A 19,366-nucleotide genomic window follows, 5' to 3' on the forward strand; every position below is an offset into this window, starting at 1 on the left:
AGAAGCTGCGCCTCCTAGGCAGCCATTGGCTCCTCACAGTTCACCCAGGTTAGGTTCTGATTGGTTAGTTTCTATGACAGTCAGTTTCTCTGGGCCTATCTGTGGGCCTGATCAGAGAAGCGGGTCTTATCAGCAGCTCCCGCAGCTGCTGGTGAGGCGCGGAGAGAATGAGAGGCAAGGGCTGATCAACAGCTAACACAGAGGCTGCAGATCAGACCCTGCTTCTCTCTTTGGGCCTCTCTCTGGGCCTGATCCACAGCCCCCTCAACAGTCAGTGTTTGGTCGCCACAGCTCCTGCAGCATGGCAATAAGTTCTGGGTCACCATGGCAACCCAGCACTGACTGCACAACTGACTTCTGGTGTTCGGTGGAGACTCTGGTCATTTTGGACAATACAGACCCTGGATCTTTCTATATATCCTATCTAATAAAAGACAAAAAGGGTAATTAACAGTACCTTCACTATTCTTCCCATTGGCTAATCAGGGAGATATGCAAATTAACCACCAACAAAGATGGAAGCTAATTTGCATATGTAGGTGCCAAGCAACAGAGCGAAGCCCGCTGGTCCTGGGCAGGTGTTGCAAGCAAAGTCCAGTGTGGCAAGTGAAGAGCAAAGCCCGCAAAGAGCTAAGCTCCTCGCCTGTCATGCCGGCATCACCACTGGGGCTTGCGCAGTGGGTGCAGAGCTAAGCTGGAACCTGTAGCACTGGCCCCGCCCTCCAGGCCTAAGCACTGAGCCCGCCACGCAGGCACCGCCTCCGGGGACCGAGGTGCAGAGCTAAGCACTGTGCCCGCACAGCCAGAGCAGAGCTAAACGCTGTTCCCCCGCAGCACCGGTCCCCTCCCCGGGGACTGCATGGCCGGCACAGAGCTAAGCTAAGCGCTGAGCCTGCCATGATGGCAGCGCCCCTGGGGCCCCAGCGGCCAGTGCAGATCGAAGCCTGCTGCCGGCCCCTCCCAGATGAAGAGCAAAAGGCCTGGGTTCCTGGCGCTGGAGAAAAACTGGTGCCAGCAGCCAGAGGAAGGGGATCCTGAGGGGCCCCAGACTGTGAGAAGGCACAGGCCTGGCTGAGGGACCCACCCAAATGCACAGATTTTTGTGCACCAGGCCTCTAGTAGATAGATAGATAGATAGATAGATAGATAGATAGATAGATACATAGATACATAGATACATAGATACATAGATACATAGATACATAGATACATAGATACATAGAGAGATAGATTAGTTTTCAATTACCACCACTCAAACTAGCACATTTTAGCAGCTTAAAGCAACAGAAATATATTATCTCACAATTCTATATTTCAGAAGTCTGAGTTGGTTTGGTTTAATTCTCACCTCAAGATTCACAAGACTGAATCAGGATATGAGCTGGCTAAACTCCTATCAGGAGGCTCTGGGAAAATTCCACTTTCACGTTTGTTGCAGTGAGAAAAATATGATTCTTTGTGGTTGTAGGAATGAGGCTGCCATTTTCTCGTTGGCTATTAGCTAAGCACCAGCCTTAGCTCCTAGAGGCCTCCCTCTGTGGTCCTTCATGTGGACCTCTATATTTCAGAGTCCTCTTAGCACATCAAATCTTATTCACATTTGAAATCTGTCTTCTTTTACAACATCTCAGCATCTGAATTCTTCTTCTTCCTGTTTTTAAAGGCTTAGTGATTACTTCAGGTCCATAAAGATAATCTAGGACAGGGGTGGGCAACCCCTGGCATGCGTGCCAAACATGGCATGCCAGTAACTTTTGCTGGTACGTGAAACCCTCTCTTACAATATTCCATTTACAATTTTTTTCTTAATATAGACTTTTTTGTTTTTCAGATAAATTCAGTGTAGGTGCATCTTAGATAAATTAATAATTTTACATAACAAGTTATCTTAAAGACCATAGACATGGATTGACGAGAGAGGGGAAGAGCAATTTCTATGCCTCTGCTTTAACTCTCCCTGCCTTCCTAGATCTGACCTGTGTTTTGGTTTCAGCCTCAGACGCAGTGGGTTTTCGTTGACAAGACAACCGCCTTACCTACTTATTCAAAATTTCACTCTATAAAAATGAAACTTCTCTCTCGCTTTGTCCGCCAGTCCTAACGAAAGGGGAATAAATTTCTATGTTTCTCTCAATGCGCGCTACAGCAGTAACCCGGTGACGTCATCATCACACCATATCCGTCTGCGCTGAAAAGTAAGTTACATAATTACCATACTTCTATTACATTATGCTGTATTTGTCTATGTTTTCTTCTTTATTCTGTTATTTTCCTTAGGAAATATTTTCAGTTTGTCACATTTTTGTTGTTATCCATAAACCAAACTTTATAAATAAAAATAATAATAACTGATATGCATACAATGTATTATGATTTATAAATAAAGGTTCTACATTTTGTGATATTTTACATGCTTTATCTTTACTGTTCCCTGCGTCGTGCCCGTATTACCATTTTGTAGGGATAGCAAACTATTTTTCTTTCTATTTACTCTAATTAAAAAAGTAATAGCAGTACAGTAGTTTGATCAAGCTAATTAATCACTTACTGACATTTTACTTTTCTTCTTTCACCTTTTTCACATATACCATCATCTCATGTATTTTTTCTGTCCTTCTAGATTGTGCAGAATGTCAGGACCACCAGCTAAGAAACGATGTCATTCAGCTGAAGAGGATGTTAGAGAATTTCAAAACTACTGGACAGAAAAGTCTGGTGTGATTAAGAAAGACAACAAAGCCTTATGGGTTTTCTGTCCTGAAACTGTTGTTTGCAGAACATCTTCTGTAAAAAGGCATTTTTGAAAGTGTTCATAATAACATAAGCAATAAAACAGAAGAGGAACAAAGAGAATTAATTTCGCGTGAACTCAGCAAAACAAAAAACAGGCTGATAATTTTATGAACTTCATCTCAGGCAGGTCCAGTTTCAACTGCTAGTTACTGCTAGTTTTGAAGTTTCCAAAGTCATTGCCCAGCATGGAAAACCACTCAGTGATGGAGAGTATATTAAAGAAGCTTGGCTAGAATGTGCACCTTTCCTTTTTGATGATTTATCAGAAAAAGAAAAGATTATTCAGCGCATTAAAGATTTGTCCGTGAGCAGGAAAACAGTTAAGGATAGGATACTTAAGTTGGCGAGTAATACTGCTGAACAATTAAGAAAAGATTTGTCTTCATGTCAATTTTTTTCTATTTGTATTGATGAAAGTACAGACATTACATCCTCATCTAGGCTGGCCATTTTTTCTCGACTTTGTAAAGGTGATGAAATATGTGAAGAGATGGTTGCCCTTCTAACTCTACCTGAGCATACTACCTGGGCTGAAATATGTAAAGCAGTTATGAACGAATTCTCTTCTCAACAAATTGACCTTTCAAAAGTAGTGTCCTTCACCACTGATGGTGCTCCTTGCATGACTGGTGTGAAGGCAGGTTTTGTAAATCTGTTTGCGAAAGAAGTTGGTCATACACTGATAGGTTTTCATTGCATCATACATGAGGAGGCTTTATGTGCAAAAGCTGGCCTGATTGAACTGCAGGAAGTGATGCAGTTACCAAAGTTGTTAATTACATTTCTGCTCGGGCTTTAAATAAGAGACAATTTCAAGTTTTACTGAATGAGGTAGAATCTGTGTATAAAGGACTGAAAATGTACAACAATGTTTGATGGCTTAGCCAAGGTTTGGTTCTGAAACGATTCATTGAATGCTTAAACAAGATAACACTCTTCTTGAATAACCAACATGTTTCTTACCAAGAATTGTCTGACGCAATGTGGGTTTCTAAACTGATGTTCTTTGCAGATTTTTGTGAATATTTGAATAACTTAAATGTTAAATTATAAGGAACTGGCAAGACACTTGATGTTATGTTTGGTACATAAAAGTTTTTGAAAAGAAACTGGAAGTCTTTAAGAGGGATGTGGATGGTGAGAGATTTAGATATCTCCCAAACCTCAAGAGGCACATCAAAGACCTTCCGAAAGATGACAGAACAGACTGTCAAAGCCTTCAAAAGCTGTTTTTAAACATCATCGAGCCAACTATTGAGCAGTTCTTCTCAAGATTTGTGAAATTCAGAGAACTGGAAGAGACAGCAAAATTCATGAGGTTTAGAGACAGCATGAAACTGGAGGAACTAAATTTACAAATGTTTTCATGGATAGACATGGCTGACTTTCAAATGCAGTTAATTGAATTTCAGAGTAGCTCAATTTGGAAGCAGAAATTTATTGACCTTAGAGTTGACTTGGAAAACATTGAAAAAAAGCGATTAGAGATAGGAGTACCAGAGAGAAGTGTCGAAAACGAACTATTGAGGACTTGGAATGCCATTCCAGAAATTTTTTTCTGCTTAAAAAACTTTGCAACAGCGTTACTCTCCATGTTTTCATCCACATACGCTTGTGAATCTTTGTTCTCAGTGATGAATTTTGTTAAGTCTCATAATAGGAGTAGCCTGGTGGATGAAAGTAGTAGCTCATGCATATCCCTGAAGGTCACAAAATATAAACCTGATGTCAAATCTCTGTCATCAGTGATGCAGCAGCAAAAGTCCCACTGATACTATCAAACGGAGTCATAAAGTTTTCTGTCAGACTATCAGTATACATGTATACATTAAAAAATAAATGTATTTTTCATCATCATATACTGTGTTTTTGTCGCTTGAATGAATTTTATTATTTCTTCAAGGTTCTTTACATAGGTACACCTTAAGAGATATCAAGTAGGCATAACATGTTCTCAAATAATTAGGGTTGGCACACAGAAGAATTTTGAGTCAGAGATTTTCCTGGTTTTGGCACGCACTCACAAAAAGGTTGCCCACTCCTGATCTAGGACAATCTCCCTATTTTAGGGTGAGATGATTAGAAATTTTAATTCCATAAACAAAGTTTAATCATAGCAGTAGCTAGATTATCATTTGGCTTAACAACTAAGGGATGGGAACCTTGATGAGATAGTTTTAGAATTTAGAATAGCACAATTACCACCTAATTTTTTTTTTATTTTTTTTTAGATTTTTAAATAATGATATGTAAGTCCATAGAGCACTTGAGATGTATACAGAAATAATTTAAACCATTCAAACATTTGTTTTTCTAGATTAGATCTTCTTAGATTTGACATATTTTATAAGCATATTTTATACAGTTTTGGAACTAATTCAACAGTCCTTGCTTCCCATTAGGTGATCTAGCAACTTGGAAACAAATCTGTGATGTACATGAGATGTCTTTCTTTTCAATGAATAATTTGCTCCAAGGATAACATTTTTATTCTTTCCTCAATAAAAAAACACAACTTTATAATTTACCTTTTATCATGTGTTCAGAAATCAGATTTCAGGGTAAATGCTTTGGTAATAATTTAGCATATTTTTCTGGAGTGATTTTTATATTTAGAATCCAATTGTTGTTTTCTAAGTCCAATCAGTTTCTGAATCACATGGATATAATATTCTGGAGCTAGAAATCTCTATTTGACTCTCAGCTGCTTTTCTTCAGCCACCATATTGGATTTGTCACCAGTTTTGCTGATTCTCATCCTCAGTGACTTGAGTATCTACATATTTCTTTTCATCCCTTGCCCCTATGATACCCTGGTTTACATCTTCATAATTTTATATGCCATCTATTGCAATAACATCCTAATTGGCCTGTCTGCTTCTGGCTTTTCCCTTCTCCATATAATATTCCAGAGATTATATGATCCAAACTAAACTTTAAAAAAACTGCCAGAGTTCCTCCATTGCCTTCAGAATGGCATTGTAACTTTAGCATAACATTCAAAGATTTCCATTATCTGACTGAATCCTATCTTTCAACCTCATTTTCAATTACAACCTTCCATAGAAGTGTTGGGACAGTGGTTATTGAATACTATTTTCCCAATGATAGAGATGGTCCATGTTCTGGTAATAGGCTTGTGTAATTGGGGTAAAGAGTTTTTGTTACTATTGCAAGTGGGGCTTAAAAAGTGTCTTTGATTATTCAAAGATCCTTATTTTTTACCTTCAACATTCAATTGGTCGTAAAATTCAGGCAAGCCCTTTTACCACCTACATTTTTAATTTTTCCTCTCCTCTCTGTTAGTCTTGCCATTGCCCTAGCATGGGTCTTGTCATATCTCTTCTGGATTATTGTCATTGCCAATCTGTCTCTTTGTCCCATTCTCTCGTTACTCTAACCCCATCATCATATTACAAGTAAGTTGTCATTCTAAAACAGTCTTATCATGGGTCCTTTTAATTCAAAACCTTCATGTGTCCCCCACGGTTTCCACTGAAAATTATTTACCTACTAATTCAGTAGTTAAGAACGTGAGCCCTAAGCCAGACTGCTTGGGATGGGATCCTAACTCTCCTATTTACCAGCTATGTGTTGTGGGACATGTCATTTTATTGCTCTGTCTGAATTTCTTCATCTGTAAAATTGGGATAATAATGTTTATATAGAGTTGTTATGTGGGTAAAATATACTAAGTATAAAAATCAATCACCCAGTTCCTGGTACATAGTATATATTCAACTAATACTGACCATAATAACCACCATATAATACTGCAGAGATTGAGATGGACTCTATAAGTAACTGCCAGGTTTTACTTAATTCAGGATTTTTGAGAGATATATATTTAGCTAAATAACTGAATTTCAATGTTACTCCTTTTTGCCCTGTGCAGGCAGCTGAGGATTATAACTGGTGAATGGTTTTTTGAAGAAAAGGCAAAACGTTTCAAGCAAGTCAATGTTCTAGGCACTGATGTTCTCCGGCAGTCCATCTTAAGAAGAAATCCAGGTAATTTAAGCAATTATTTGGTTTCAAAATTGTTTTAGTCTTCATTTTTGCAGGCTAAATAACTTCCCTCAATTATGTAGCAAATGAGCACAGTTAAATTTTCTGAATCTCTTAGGTCCATGATTGGCCAACTGTGGCTGGCGAGCCACATGCGGCTCTTTGGCCCCTTGAGTGTGGCTCTTCTTAAGCCTTAGGTGTACCCTAATTAAGTTAGTAACAATGTACCTACCTATATAGTTTAAGTTTAAAAATTTGGCTCTCAAAAGAAATTTCAATCATTGTACTGTTGGTATTTGGCTCTGTTGACTAATGAGTTTGCTGACCACTGTCTTAGGTCATTTCAAAACATGAAATCTTAACTTGCAATTCATACAAGGGAAGAGGAAATAAATAAATAAAAAATACACACTGTTTTTCTATATATATGATACACAGATTCTTAAAGAAGATATTTATCTTCATCATAGACAGTTCTTTTACTGAATTCACTTACAATATTTTACTAAATATTTAAGGAAGTAACACAAACCACATAAATTAAATAACTCACATTGTCACATTGTAAAAACAATCCTTGGCTTTTATTTTTTTAAAAATATATTTTATTGATTTTTTACAGAGATAAAAAGAGAGGGATAGAGAGTTAGAAACATCAATGAGAGAGAAACATCCATCAGCTGCCTCCTGCACACTCCCTCCTGGGGATGTGTCTGCAACCAAGGTACATGCCCTTGACCGGAATTGAACCTGGGACTTTTGAGTGCGCAGGTTGACGCTCTATCCACTGAGCCAAACTGGTTAGGGCAATCCTTGACTTTTCAACAAGATGTTTTTCAGATTTCTTTTATATGTTACTGTTTCTAATCCAGTGGTTCTCAACCAAGACTTGATATTTTGCATTGTGCCTCCTCCCCCAATCAAGGGGAGCATTTAGAAATGCAAGGGTGGGGTTTAATGGCATTTAGCAGTCAGATGTCAGAGATATTCCATAGTCTGAAAAGCACAGGGAAGTTTCACTCAATGAAGAATTACATTGTCACCAAATGTGAATAACAGCCCACCCTGAGAATGCTATTCTGTGCATTCAAACTATAATTTAATTGTCAAATATTGGATAAAACTTGTGTTTAGGAACATATTTCCCATGTGTGGTATAGTAAAGGTATCTTCTGGCCTGTTCCTAGAAGATACTGGAGACTAATGCCTTTGTTTTAAAGTCTGGCAGGAAGGGCTGGACATATCATTGACAATTATTATAGACTTCTTTGTCTTGTGCTAATGTAGGAAAGTGGATGAAGAATAGAAAATTGTTCTCATTTCTAGCCATTTTGTATGTGAATTTGTCTTCTGATTATTTTTAATGAGGAACTAAAGAAATACAAAGCCAAGAGAAAAACCACCAGGATGCAGAAAAGTCAAACGCTTCACCTTCTACAGGGCAGAAGGCCAGCCATGATGAGTCCAAGAAAAAGGGGTAAGACAGCCTTTCCAAGGGAATTTTTTACCTTTATTCTGGACACCTCTGAAATAAAGACTCCTCAGTATTTGAAGTCTTGATGTCACTTCAGTGACCCAGAGAAGGTCAGAGCCTCAACGAAGGTTACATTCTCCTGAGGAAATGCAGTTTTAATTACTTTCAGTCTTAGGTGAATAAAAGTTCCCTCTGATCTGAACATCTAAGAGTTTTTCTTGCATTTGATATATCCAGTCTTGTACCAAGTAGTCACCATCACTTCTAGGTAGGTTTCAAGTCAGGGCTAGTCCTGTACATTAAGAGGTGATGACTGATTTTGTTGTAGAATGTCAACACTCTTCCCCCCATCCTGAGTACTGATATGTGAAATATCCAAATCAAATACTTATTAATTATACAGGAAACCTTATATCCCCTGTTTAAAATGCAGGCTTTCTTAAGGGGAAAAATCACATTTGGCACCTCAGTTACAATTTACAAAGTAAATGTATGTGTCAGTTACTGAGAATAGTAATAGGATACATGTCCTATATAATAAATAGGTAATATGCAAATTGACTGTCAAACCCTCACAAAATGGCTGCCTATGACCAGATCGGCAGGGGAGTTAGTGAGAAATGACCAAACGACTGAACGGCAGGCTGCATGGGGTGACCAGGTTTGCGGGGGTGGGGTGGGCACAGTTAGGAGCGATCAGGCCAGCAGGGAGGGTGCAGTTGGGGTGACCTGGCTGGCAGAGGGGAGGAGTTAGGGGCGATCAGGCCAGCATGCAGAGGCAGTGAGGGGTGACCAGGCAAGCAGGTGAGCAATTAGGAGCCAGCAGTCCAGGATTGTGAGAATGTCCGACTGCCAGTTTAGGCCCGATCCCCGGGATCAGGCCTAAACTGGCAGTTGGACATCCCCTGAGGGGTCCGGGATTAGACAGGGTGCAGGCTGAGCTGAAGGGACCCCCATCCCCCACCAGTGCACAAATTTCATGCACCGGGCCTCTAGTCAGGAAATAAGATTCAAGGAGGCCTGGAAAAGTGGGGACAAGAGTTCCACCAAGGGGGAAAAGTGGCCCATAAATTTCTGGCTACAAGGACCAAAAGTCAAACTACTGCTTCACAACATTTTTCAGTCTTCATTTCTCAGGCAGCTGTTGATTAGTTTTGTGGCTGAGGTAGTGAGAGTTCTAATATGCACCAAATTACTTTATGGTAATTTCCAGGTAGTATTGCATCATTTTCTCATCAGAAATCAATGTGAGAGACTGCCAGTGTTTGAGACTTTTTCTGGTTCTACAGAAAGTTGGTTTTTTTATTTTTATTTTTTAGAATTTTGAACTGCAAGTAGGAATGAAACCTAAATGTCTTCTAACTAAAACACTTATGACTAACCGTGTCTTCATTAATTAGCAGAATGAATGGAAAAGATAGCCTAGAGTGACCATACATCCCATGTATTGATTCTTCCTATCATGTTGCATTCATCACTCCTCATAACTACCTGTGCCTGTGCATCACTCCTTACATTGCATTCTGACACACACACACACTGCCCTCCCCCCCACCACGTACACACACATATACTTAATTGTAAGCTCCCTTGGTACTGGGCCTGTTGCTTTTCTGTTTTTGTGCTACAGCATGGTGCCTGGCTTGTCAAAAACAATCAATGGCTTGATTGAATAAGTAGCTCAGATCCCACAGGTGCTTGCTTCTAGGAGCTGTAGTTTGCAGACCCCAATTTAGGCACCACTACATAGGTTTACATCAAAATGCTGAGCTTGGAGCTTGGAGAAAATCTTAGTAAGTAGCTGTCCAGCACAATGAATTATATACACCTGGAATTGTTAAAAAAAAAAATAGTCATAGCACTGGATTGAGCCCCTCTGGAACTCAGAATTGTGATCTGATGGTTCTCGGTCTTCAAGGAATGTAAACACCTAGTTGGGGAGAAAAGGTACATACCTGAAATTTTAATATGTATAGAAGAAATTTAGGAAACTATAAGGTGATAATATGAGCTGCTTGAAAGCCTTTCTAAAACAAGGCAAGGTATTAACTACAAGAGATGCCATAAGTCAGTAGATAATTAAGTAAATGTTAAATAAGTGGCATAGATAATCATTGTCATGAGGACCCAGGAGACATTAGGAAAGACATCAAATTGTAAGTGGGACTTGATGAGGACTTTGAAAGATAGTTGGGGTCCAAGATAGCAAAAAGGGGGAGAGTGATTAAGGTAGAGGAGACACCTTAAGTAGAAGTTCAGAGGTGAGGACATGTGCCAGGTGGGTCTCAGAGCAGCACAGGTTAAGATTATATTAAGTGTTATTCTCAACAAAAAATCTAATTTTCCAGTTAGATTCAAGCTTTAGACAAGATAGTCTTCCAGTGTTTTTGAAACAGAGATAACTTGGCAGATTCCATCAAGATTGTCCTAGTACGTTTGAATACATTTCCTCCTTAGAAAACTGTAGAATGTTGAGTAAATGAACTGGTCTCTCCCAGAGCCATCACAAAAATAATACAACTTTTTTTATTAAAGCACATTTGAAAACCCTATGTTTGGGGCATTAGTAGCATGGATCATGACTTGAACCTTAGTTTCTAAAAGCTATTTTTGTTCAAGTTCTAAATAATTTAGTGAAATGCAATCAGGTTTCATACTATATGAGACACTCCACTGTTCACACTGTAGTACAACAGGGAAAAATGTTATAGAAGAGATAAAGATAGTTCCAACCACATGGGCTTAGTCATACATTCTACAAAAATTGGTTGGGTTCTAGTATTTGCCAGGCATCAGTTTATGCTCAGGGGCATATTGGCAGGAAGTATCAAGGTCAAATTTGTGGCTGTCATGGAGCTGCAGTCTAATAAGCTGCCACCTCCGTTTGTCCCAGAGGATCATCTGAGCTCCCCTCAAAGTGAACTCAAGTTCTTTTTTTCTCAACACTCCTGGAAACAGGCTCAACCCAGGGAGTGGTGAGTTCCCAGTCAGTTGCATTTTTCTTAGTATGGACAGAGGCCTGACTTACCAACAAGTGTTATGGCCTTGGGAGAATGTCATAATTTCTTCTACTTCTACCATTGACACTGTACTGTAGAGGTATGGGACCTCCCACAACCTCTCAGTCCCAAGGACACTTTATTAAAAAATCATTTACTGTTGAAAGCACTAAAAGTGGTATTTTTGAAATTATATTTTAAAATTCTTTATTTCTTATATTTTAAATACAGTGGGGCCTTGACTTACGAGTTTAATTCGTTCCGTGACGGAGTTTGTAACTCAAATTACTCGTATGTCAAATCAAAAGTGAACGAGTGAGACACATGATGCTGGGCTGATGTTGTGACATACACTGTGATGTTCGCTGCACCAACTAGCCATGGGGTATCTGAAGCTGGCTCATAACCCGAATTTTAGCTCGCAACCCAAAGCAAAAAATTGGCAGAGAGACGGCTCGTATCTCGAAAAACTCGTTAGTCAGGATGCTCGTAAGTCAAGGCCCCACTGTATAGTTACTTATATACCTTCAGATTTCTTTTTAGCAAGTTCAGATCAGCAACCAGAGGAGAAATCATCATAACTCCAAAAACTGAAAGTGAGTAGAGCTACAGCATGGACTTAGATAGCCGAAATTTTCGGCATTTGAAGTCAGCCCCCAGTTCAGACAGGTAAGACAAATTGGACAATGGTATAGCCTGAGGATAAGATGTATTTCCATCCAAACACTACTTCTACGTGCCTGTGAAGTATCACCTCTTAGAAAACCCCTAAAATAACATGAAAGGCCAGGAGAATATTTTAGTTGAAATGAAAACTTATACTTCTTCTGGAAGTACAGCTATTGAAATCATCTGTGTTTCCTGCAGGGATGAGATTTTATGTTTTGGGACTCAGGGCTGTAGTTCAAATGGAAAATAAATTCTTTTAATTGATTTCTTGATCTTTTTTCTGCTAAACCTTCTGAAAAAGAAAACTCTAAGTGTCATATACATTCATTGTAGCTTTTTAAAAATTACTAATGTCATTTGAACTGCCTTAGAGAAGTCCCATAAATTCAACTTCTTTCTAGTACCACCTCCTCTAACTTGTTATCAGTGGAGCCAAGTGAGAAGCTCCTATATATAGAGCTATCACCTTGCCAAGCAAAGTAAAGGGAAATAAAAAGAATAGCCAAGAGCATATAAGCCTTACCAATGGACATAGACAATAGGGGGGTGAGGGCATGAATGGGGGTTGGGGGGGCAATGGGGGGATAAAGACACATATGTAATACCTTAATCAATAAAGAAAATAATTTTAAAAGAGCATAGCCAATCATTTTATATCAGGCTTGATTTTCTTTATCTTGCTGGGTCACAAGTCAAGGCTTACTTTCACGATTAGTGTATTTTCGAAGGCAGTGATAAGAAAAAGATCTACCTTCATGTTTCTCTGCTTCTTCCAAATGTTAACTTACTTTTGCCTGCTTAGAGCTGCAGTAATTCTGCAAAGCCAAGAATTAGAACTCCCTGTTTTAGCTTGTTTGGCTCAGTGGATAGAACATTGGCCTGCAGACTCAAGGGTCCCGGGTTCAGTTCCAGTCAAGGGCATATGCCCGGATTGCAGGCTCAATCCCCAGTGGGGGCATGCAGGAGGTAGCCGATCAATGATTCTTTCTCATCATTGATGTTTCTATCATTTTCTCCCTCTCCGTTTCTCTCTGAAATCAATAAAAATATATTTAAAAAAGAAGTAGAACTTCGTTAGGTTCTGCAATCAGAATTACATTCTCCCTGTTATTCATTTTAGAATGTAGAACAGCAAACCCTCTAGAGAGGACACTCTTTTGACTGTTAAGTCTATTTTTTTTTTTTCATGGTGACTCTCCATACCTGTGTTGCTGTTTTTTCCCTAAACATTTCTGCAAACTAGTGTTACTTTATGTAAAACTGCACAGAAAAACATATGGAAGGATAAAATAAATCACTTATCTACTATCAAAAAATCATCACTATAATCAGTATTTTCCAAATTTTCAAGAATATAGATCATTTTCTTTACAATAAAATTTGAACTGGTTGCATTTGCCCTTGAAATAGTTACCTTTGACTTCCCTTGAGGGAAGCCCAATGTTGTGTCCCACAAAAACATTTGTTTTGCATGGTTGAACTCCTGACTCTCAGACATCAAAATTATTTGGAGATGATAAGCAAAAAACTTAGTGTTGCTATTTTTGCTCAACCTCTCAGGGACTCTATGGATGAGGCATCTTGGCTACACTTCAGGCTATCAGTTAAGAAGGACATTATATATGCAAAGAGTAAATATGGAATTCTTTGCTCAAAAAACAAACAAACAAAAAAAAACCCACCATAATTCCCCAAACCAAAAAACACAATTAGATTATTCCATTTTAAATTAATTTTTTTATAGTTACTCAAGAATAAGGGGTATGCTCCAATATCACAGTGCTCGGCTATTCTTGTAGAGTCTATCTGCCTGGGTTTAATCCTTGTGCCTTATCTACTACTGTGTATAAATAACCATCCTATATAATAAAAGGGTAATATGCAAATAGACCAAACGGCAGAACAACTGAACAACCAATCAAAGCATAATATGCTAATGATATGCTAAGACTGCTCAACCGCTCGCTATGACATGCACTGACCACCAGGGGGGGATGCTCTGACTAGTAGGTTAGCTTGCTGCTAAGGTCCGGCTGATAGGAATTGAGGGAGATGGGCTGGTCATGCCCTGGAGCCTTCCTGCGGTCCCTCCCTGGTCTGATTGTTCAACGGTGGAGTCCCTCAGCCTGGCCTGTGCCCTCTTACAACCCGGTACCCCTCAGGGGATGTTGGAGACCTGGTTTCGGCCCAATCTCACAGGCCACTCCCCTTGGGAGGGCATCAGAGGCAGAGCTCATGGTTGGTGAGCGCTGCTATGGCAGTGCAAGCCTCTCCCAATAGAGACTGATTGGGCACGAGCTGTAGCAAGTACAGTGGGGCTGGGATGAGTGGGAGCAGCAGGTAGGAGCTGCAGGCAGCATTAGACTGCAGGTTTAGGCCCCATCCTTGCAGGCCACCCAGAGGGACCTCATCTGTGCAGGAATTCGTGCACCAGGCCTCTAGTAAGGCTATAAAGCCAGATGGACATGTTTTACCAAATACAGGTGTATTTACCCAGGGGTTTCTTGTTTTTCTGGTAAACTGGAAAGAGGTCTCTAAGTAGACTTTATCTTTTAAATTGTAAATACCTGAAATGGCATACAGATCATCAGAATACAGTACTCAGGGGTGCTTTGGCTTAAGCATGCCAAGAACAATGTTTCCCATTAAGAAAGTAAAGATGTTTGGGAGATGAGTAGAGCAAAATGTCCTTTGCCTAGAACCTGCATTTATTACAATGATGGCTCATTAATAGGATTCCCCAGTAAGTTGAGTTACATTGTCCCCAAATTATGCCTTAGAAAGTTGGGACATGAGGTGGCCAATTTTTTCTTAACTCCCATCGCCTGAAGCTGTTAAATCCCTTTTGTTTGCTTGAAGATCCAGTAATTCTGCAAAGCCAATAGTAAAACTGGCAGGATTTCTTTCCTTAGGTTCTGCAAGCAGAATTTCATTCTCCACTGTAATTCATTTTAGATGATAGAACACCCTAAAGAGAGTGTAAGATCCTAGTCTTTGGTCTATTACCTTACTTTAGCAATTACTTTCCCTGTCTCCTCCACAATGTATGTTTCATCATGGTACATTGCTTTTCTCCTGGAACAGTTTAGGCATTCTTTTTTAAAACTCACACCATATCACAGTTGGAATGATGTTTTATCAGATACCTAGCTGACTTTATTTCCTTTTAGTCATTTCAAAACAGTAAAGGAATTAATGGGTTACGCCAAGCCTGGTAGCCTCTTAGAATAGCATGCTCTTCACTGGTTGCTAGGGAGTTGACATAGGAGACATAGAAGATTTAAAAAATATATAAAAGTAAACTATTGTTATTAAACAGAATGCTGTGAAGCCGTCTGGTCCTGAGCTTTTGTTCAAGGTATTTTAATGGGAAGTGCGTTAAATTTATAGATTGCTTTGGGTCGTATGGACATTTTAATGATGGTGATTCTACCAACCCAAGAAGATGGTATGTTCTTCCATCTGTTTATGTTGTCCTCTATCCCTTTTTTCTACGTCCTGTAGTTTTCTGAGTAGAGGTTCTTTACCTCTTAAGTTAAGTTTATTCCTAGGTAGCTTAATTTCTTTTGGTGTGATGGTAAAAGGGATTGTTTTTACAGTCTATCTTTCTGTAAGTTCACTATTGGTGTATAGAAATGCCATAGATTTCTTGGCATTAATTTTGTATCCTGCTACATTGCCGAATTTATTTATTATTTTTGATGGAGTCTTTAGGGTTTTTTAAGTATAATATCATGTCATCTGCAAATAAGAACAGTTTTACTTCTTCATTTCTAATTTGGATGCCTTTTATTTCTTCTTCTTGTCTAATTGCAATGGCTAATACTTCCAGTACTATGTCGAACAGGAGTGGTGAGAGTGGGCATCCCTGTCTTGTTCCTGTTCTAAGGGGAAATGATGTTAGTTTTTGTCCATTGAGTATGATGTTGGCTATGGGTTTGTCATATATGGCTTTTATTATGTTGAGGTATGATCCTTCTATTCCCACCTTGCTGAGAGTTTTTATCAAAAAATGGGTGTTGAATTTTGTCAAACACTTTTTCTGCATCAATTGATATGACTATGCGGTTTTTTTCTTTCAATTTGTTTATGTGATGTATCACGTTTATTGATTTATGGATATTGTACCATCCTTGCATCCCTGGGATAAATCCTACTTGGTCGTGGTGTATGATCTTTCTGAGGTACTGCTGAATCCGATTTGCTAAGATTTTGTTGAGAATTTTGGCATCTATGTTCATGATGGATATTGGCCTGTAATTCTCTTTCATTGTGTTGTCTTTACCTGCTTTTGGTACTAGCGTGATGCTGGCTTCATAGAATGAGCTTGGAAGTGTTCCTTCCTCTCGAATTTTTTGTAGTAGTCTGAGGAGGAAAGGTTTTAGTTCTTCCTTAAATGTTTGGTAAAACTCCCCAGTGAAGCAGTCTGGTCCTGGGCTTTTGTTTGCTGGAAGCTTTTTGATGACTGCTTCAATTTCTTCCATAGTTATTGGCCTTTTGAGATTTTTAGATTCTTCCTGATTGAGTTTTGGAATGTTGTGTTTTTCTAGGAATATGTACATTTCCTCCAGGTTGTCTAGTTTGTTGGAGTAGAGTTGTTCATAGTATTTTTTAACAATCATTTGTATTTCTGTGGGGTCTGTTGTTATTTCGCCTCTATCATTTCTGATTTTGTTTATTTGTGTCCTCTCTCTATGCTTCTTGGTGAGCCCGGCTAGAGGTTCATCAATCTTGTTTATCCTTTCAAAGAACCAGCTCTTGGTTTCATTGATTTTATGTATTTTTCTTTTGGTCTCTATGTCATTTATTTCTGCTCTAATCTTTATTATCTCCTTCCTTCTGCTCACTCTGGGCTTTTCTTGTTGCTCTCTTTCTAGTTCTTTGAGATGTAGATTTAGATGATTTACTACCATATTTTTCTTGTTTTTTGAGATAAGCCTGTGGAGCTATAAACTTCCCTCTGAGGACTGCTTTCATTGTGTCCCATAGGTTTTGGATTGTTGTGTTTTCATTGTCATTAGTTTCCAGGATGTTTTTAATTTCTTCTTTGATCTCATTGGTAACCCAATCAATATTTAATAACATGCTATTCAGATTACAAGTGTTTGAGTATTTTGAGTTGTTTTTATTGTAGTTTATTTTTAATATTATGCCCTTGTGGTCTGAGAAGATGCTTGGTATGATTTCAATCTTCTTGAATTTGGGGAGACTTTGTTTGTGACCCAATATGTGGTCTATTTTTGAAAATGTCCCATGGGCACTTAAGAAGAACGTATATTCCATGGCTTTGTTGTGAAATGTTCTGAAGATGTTGATTAAGTCCATCTGATCTAGTGAGTCATTTATGATTGCTGTTTCTTTGCCGATTTTCCGTCTTAGAGGATATATCCAGTGATGTCATTGGTGTATTAAAGTCCCCTACTATGATTGTATTATTGTTGATCTCTCCATTGATATTTTCAAGGAGTTTTTTTATGTATTTGGGTGCTCCTGCATTGGGTGAAAATATAATTATCAGGGTTATATCCTCTTGTTGTATTGATCCCATTAGTATTATGAAGTGGCCTCCCTTATCTCTTGTTATGGCCTTCACTTTGAGGTCTATTTTGTCCGATGTAAGTATTGCTACCCCAGCTTTTTTTTATTTCCATTTGCCTGAAAGGTATTTTCCAATCTCTTCACTTTCAGTCTGAGTCCCTTCTTCTGAGGTGGGTCTCTTGTAGACAGCAAATGTATGGGTCATGTTTTTTGTTTTCGTTTTTTTTTATCCATTCAGCCACTCGATTTCTTTTGATTGGAGCATTTAGTCCATTTACGTTTAAAGTTATTATTGAAAGGTACTTGTTTGTAGCCATTCCTATTTTTTGTGGCTGTTTTCTTTCTGAGCTTTTTATTTCTTCTTTTTTACACCAGTCCCTTTAACATTTCTTGCATTGCTGGCTTGGTGGTGATAAACTCCCTTAGCCTTTTTTTGTCTGTGAAGCTTCTTATTTCCTCTTCAATTTTGAATGACAGCCTTGCTGGAAAGAGTATTCTTGGGTTCAGTCCTTTGCTTTGCCTCACTTTGTAAATTTCCATCTATTCTCTTCTGGCCTGATGTGCTTCTGTTGAGAAATCATTTCTTAATCTATGGTAGATCCCTTGTATGTAACTTTCCGTCTCTCTCTTGCACCCTGTAAGATTCTCTCTTTGTCCTGAACATTTGCCATGGTAATTATGATGTGTCTTGGTGTGGGTCTTTTCAGGTCCACCTTGTTTGGGACTCTCTGTGCTTGTGTGACTTTTTTCTTCCCCACCTCAGGAAAGTTTTCTGATATTATTTCTTCAAATAGGTTTTCTAAATCTTGTTCCTCTTTCTGTTGTTCTGGCACCTCTATTAGTTGTATGTTGTTTCATTTCATGTTGTCCCATAGCTCCCTTAGGTTCTCCTCATGTCTTTTCATTTTTTTCTCCAATTGCAATTTAGTTTGGGTGTGTTTTGTTTCCCTGTTTTCTAATTCGCTAATTTGGTCCTCCACTTCTAGTCTACTGTTGAAACTTTCAATGGTGTTTTTTTTTTTTTTTATTGCAGCTAAATCACTCTTCATTTCTTCTTGGTTCTTAAGTAATTTATTAATTTTTTCATCTGTTTCTTCTTGCTTCTTGCATAAGTTGTTGATTTTTTCCTCCATTCGGTTTATGCATTCTAGGACCCTCAATCTGAATTCTTTTTCTGTCATGCTGCATGCCTCAGTTTCACTTAGCTGCTTTTCTGGCGAGTCCTCCTTTTCTTTCCTTTGGGGGTTTCTTTGTCTACCCATGTTTGATCTCACCGACATATCTAGATATTGAGTCATTCAGGGGCTGCTCCTTGGGTAGCAATGGCTCCTTGGGATGTGGTTCCTCCTCTGGCGGTTGTTGTGTCAGCTGCTCCTCAGTTGGCAGGAGCTCCTGTGGTGGTTGCTGTTCACTGCTGTGGTGGCTCCTCTGGCTGATGGGTGGAGGCTTCAGATACAGCTGCTGTTCCTCAGACAGAGGATGTGCTGATCAAGAGGCTGCTGTTCTTTGGATTGGGCGGGCTACACATGCAGCTGCTACTCCTTGAACTGAGGCGGACTGCTCGCGTGGCTGCTGATCCTTGAATGGGGGCTGGCTGCACACTGCTGTTGTTCCTCTGATGTGGTTTGCTGCTTGTGGGGCTACTGCTCCTAGGACCAGCAGGAACTGTATTTAAAGGACCAGAAGGTTGAGAACCACTGCTCTAAAGGGAAATTACTTTCACTGTTTCTGCACCTTTGCTTCATTTGTTTGGTGCTATTTCTTCTTTCTGTTTTAACCTACTTTGAGTGAACTCAGCCCTCTTCAATAGCAATAAGGGGTGGGGAATCATAGCCACAAGCTGTCACAAACATTAGCAACGTAAAGCAATTCACAAAGCCATGGT

The 19,366-nt window shown here is 39.1% G+C and overlaps 1 protein-coding gene across 1 annotated transcript in view; it reads left to right on the plus strand.

Annotated features, from left to right (window-relative positions):
- SYTL5 (synaptotagmin like 5) overlaps window positions 1-19,366 on the plus strand; it is a 334,838-nt gene that overhangs the window by 161,731 nt on the left and 153,741 nt on the right. Inside the window, 4 exon segments of the mRNA XM_081081271.1 lie at window positions 6,689-6,804; window positions 8,170-8,278; window positions 11,806-11,875; window positions 11,879-11,943. Of these exon segments, the coding sequence (XP_080937397.1) occupies window positions 6,689-6,804; window positions 8,170-8,278; window positions 11,806-11,875; window positions 11,879-11,943 (360 nt within the window).

The sequence above is a fragment of the Myotis nattereri genome (assembly GCF_964212035.1).
Source record: "Myotis nattereri genome assembly, chromosome: X".
Lineage (NCBI taxonomy): Eukaryota > Metazoa > Chordata > Mammalia > Chiroptera > Vespertilionidae > Myotis > Myotis nattereri.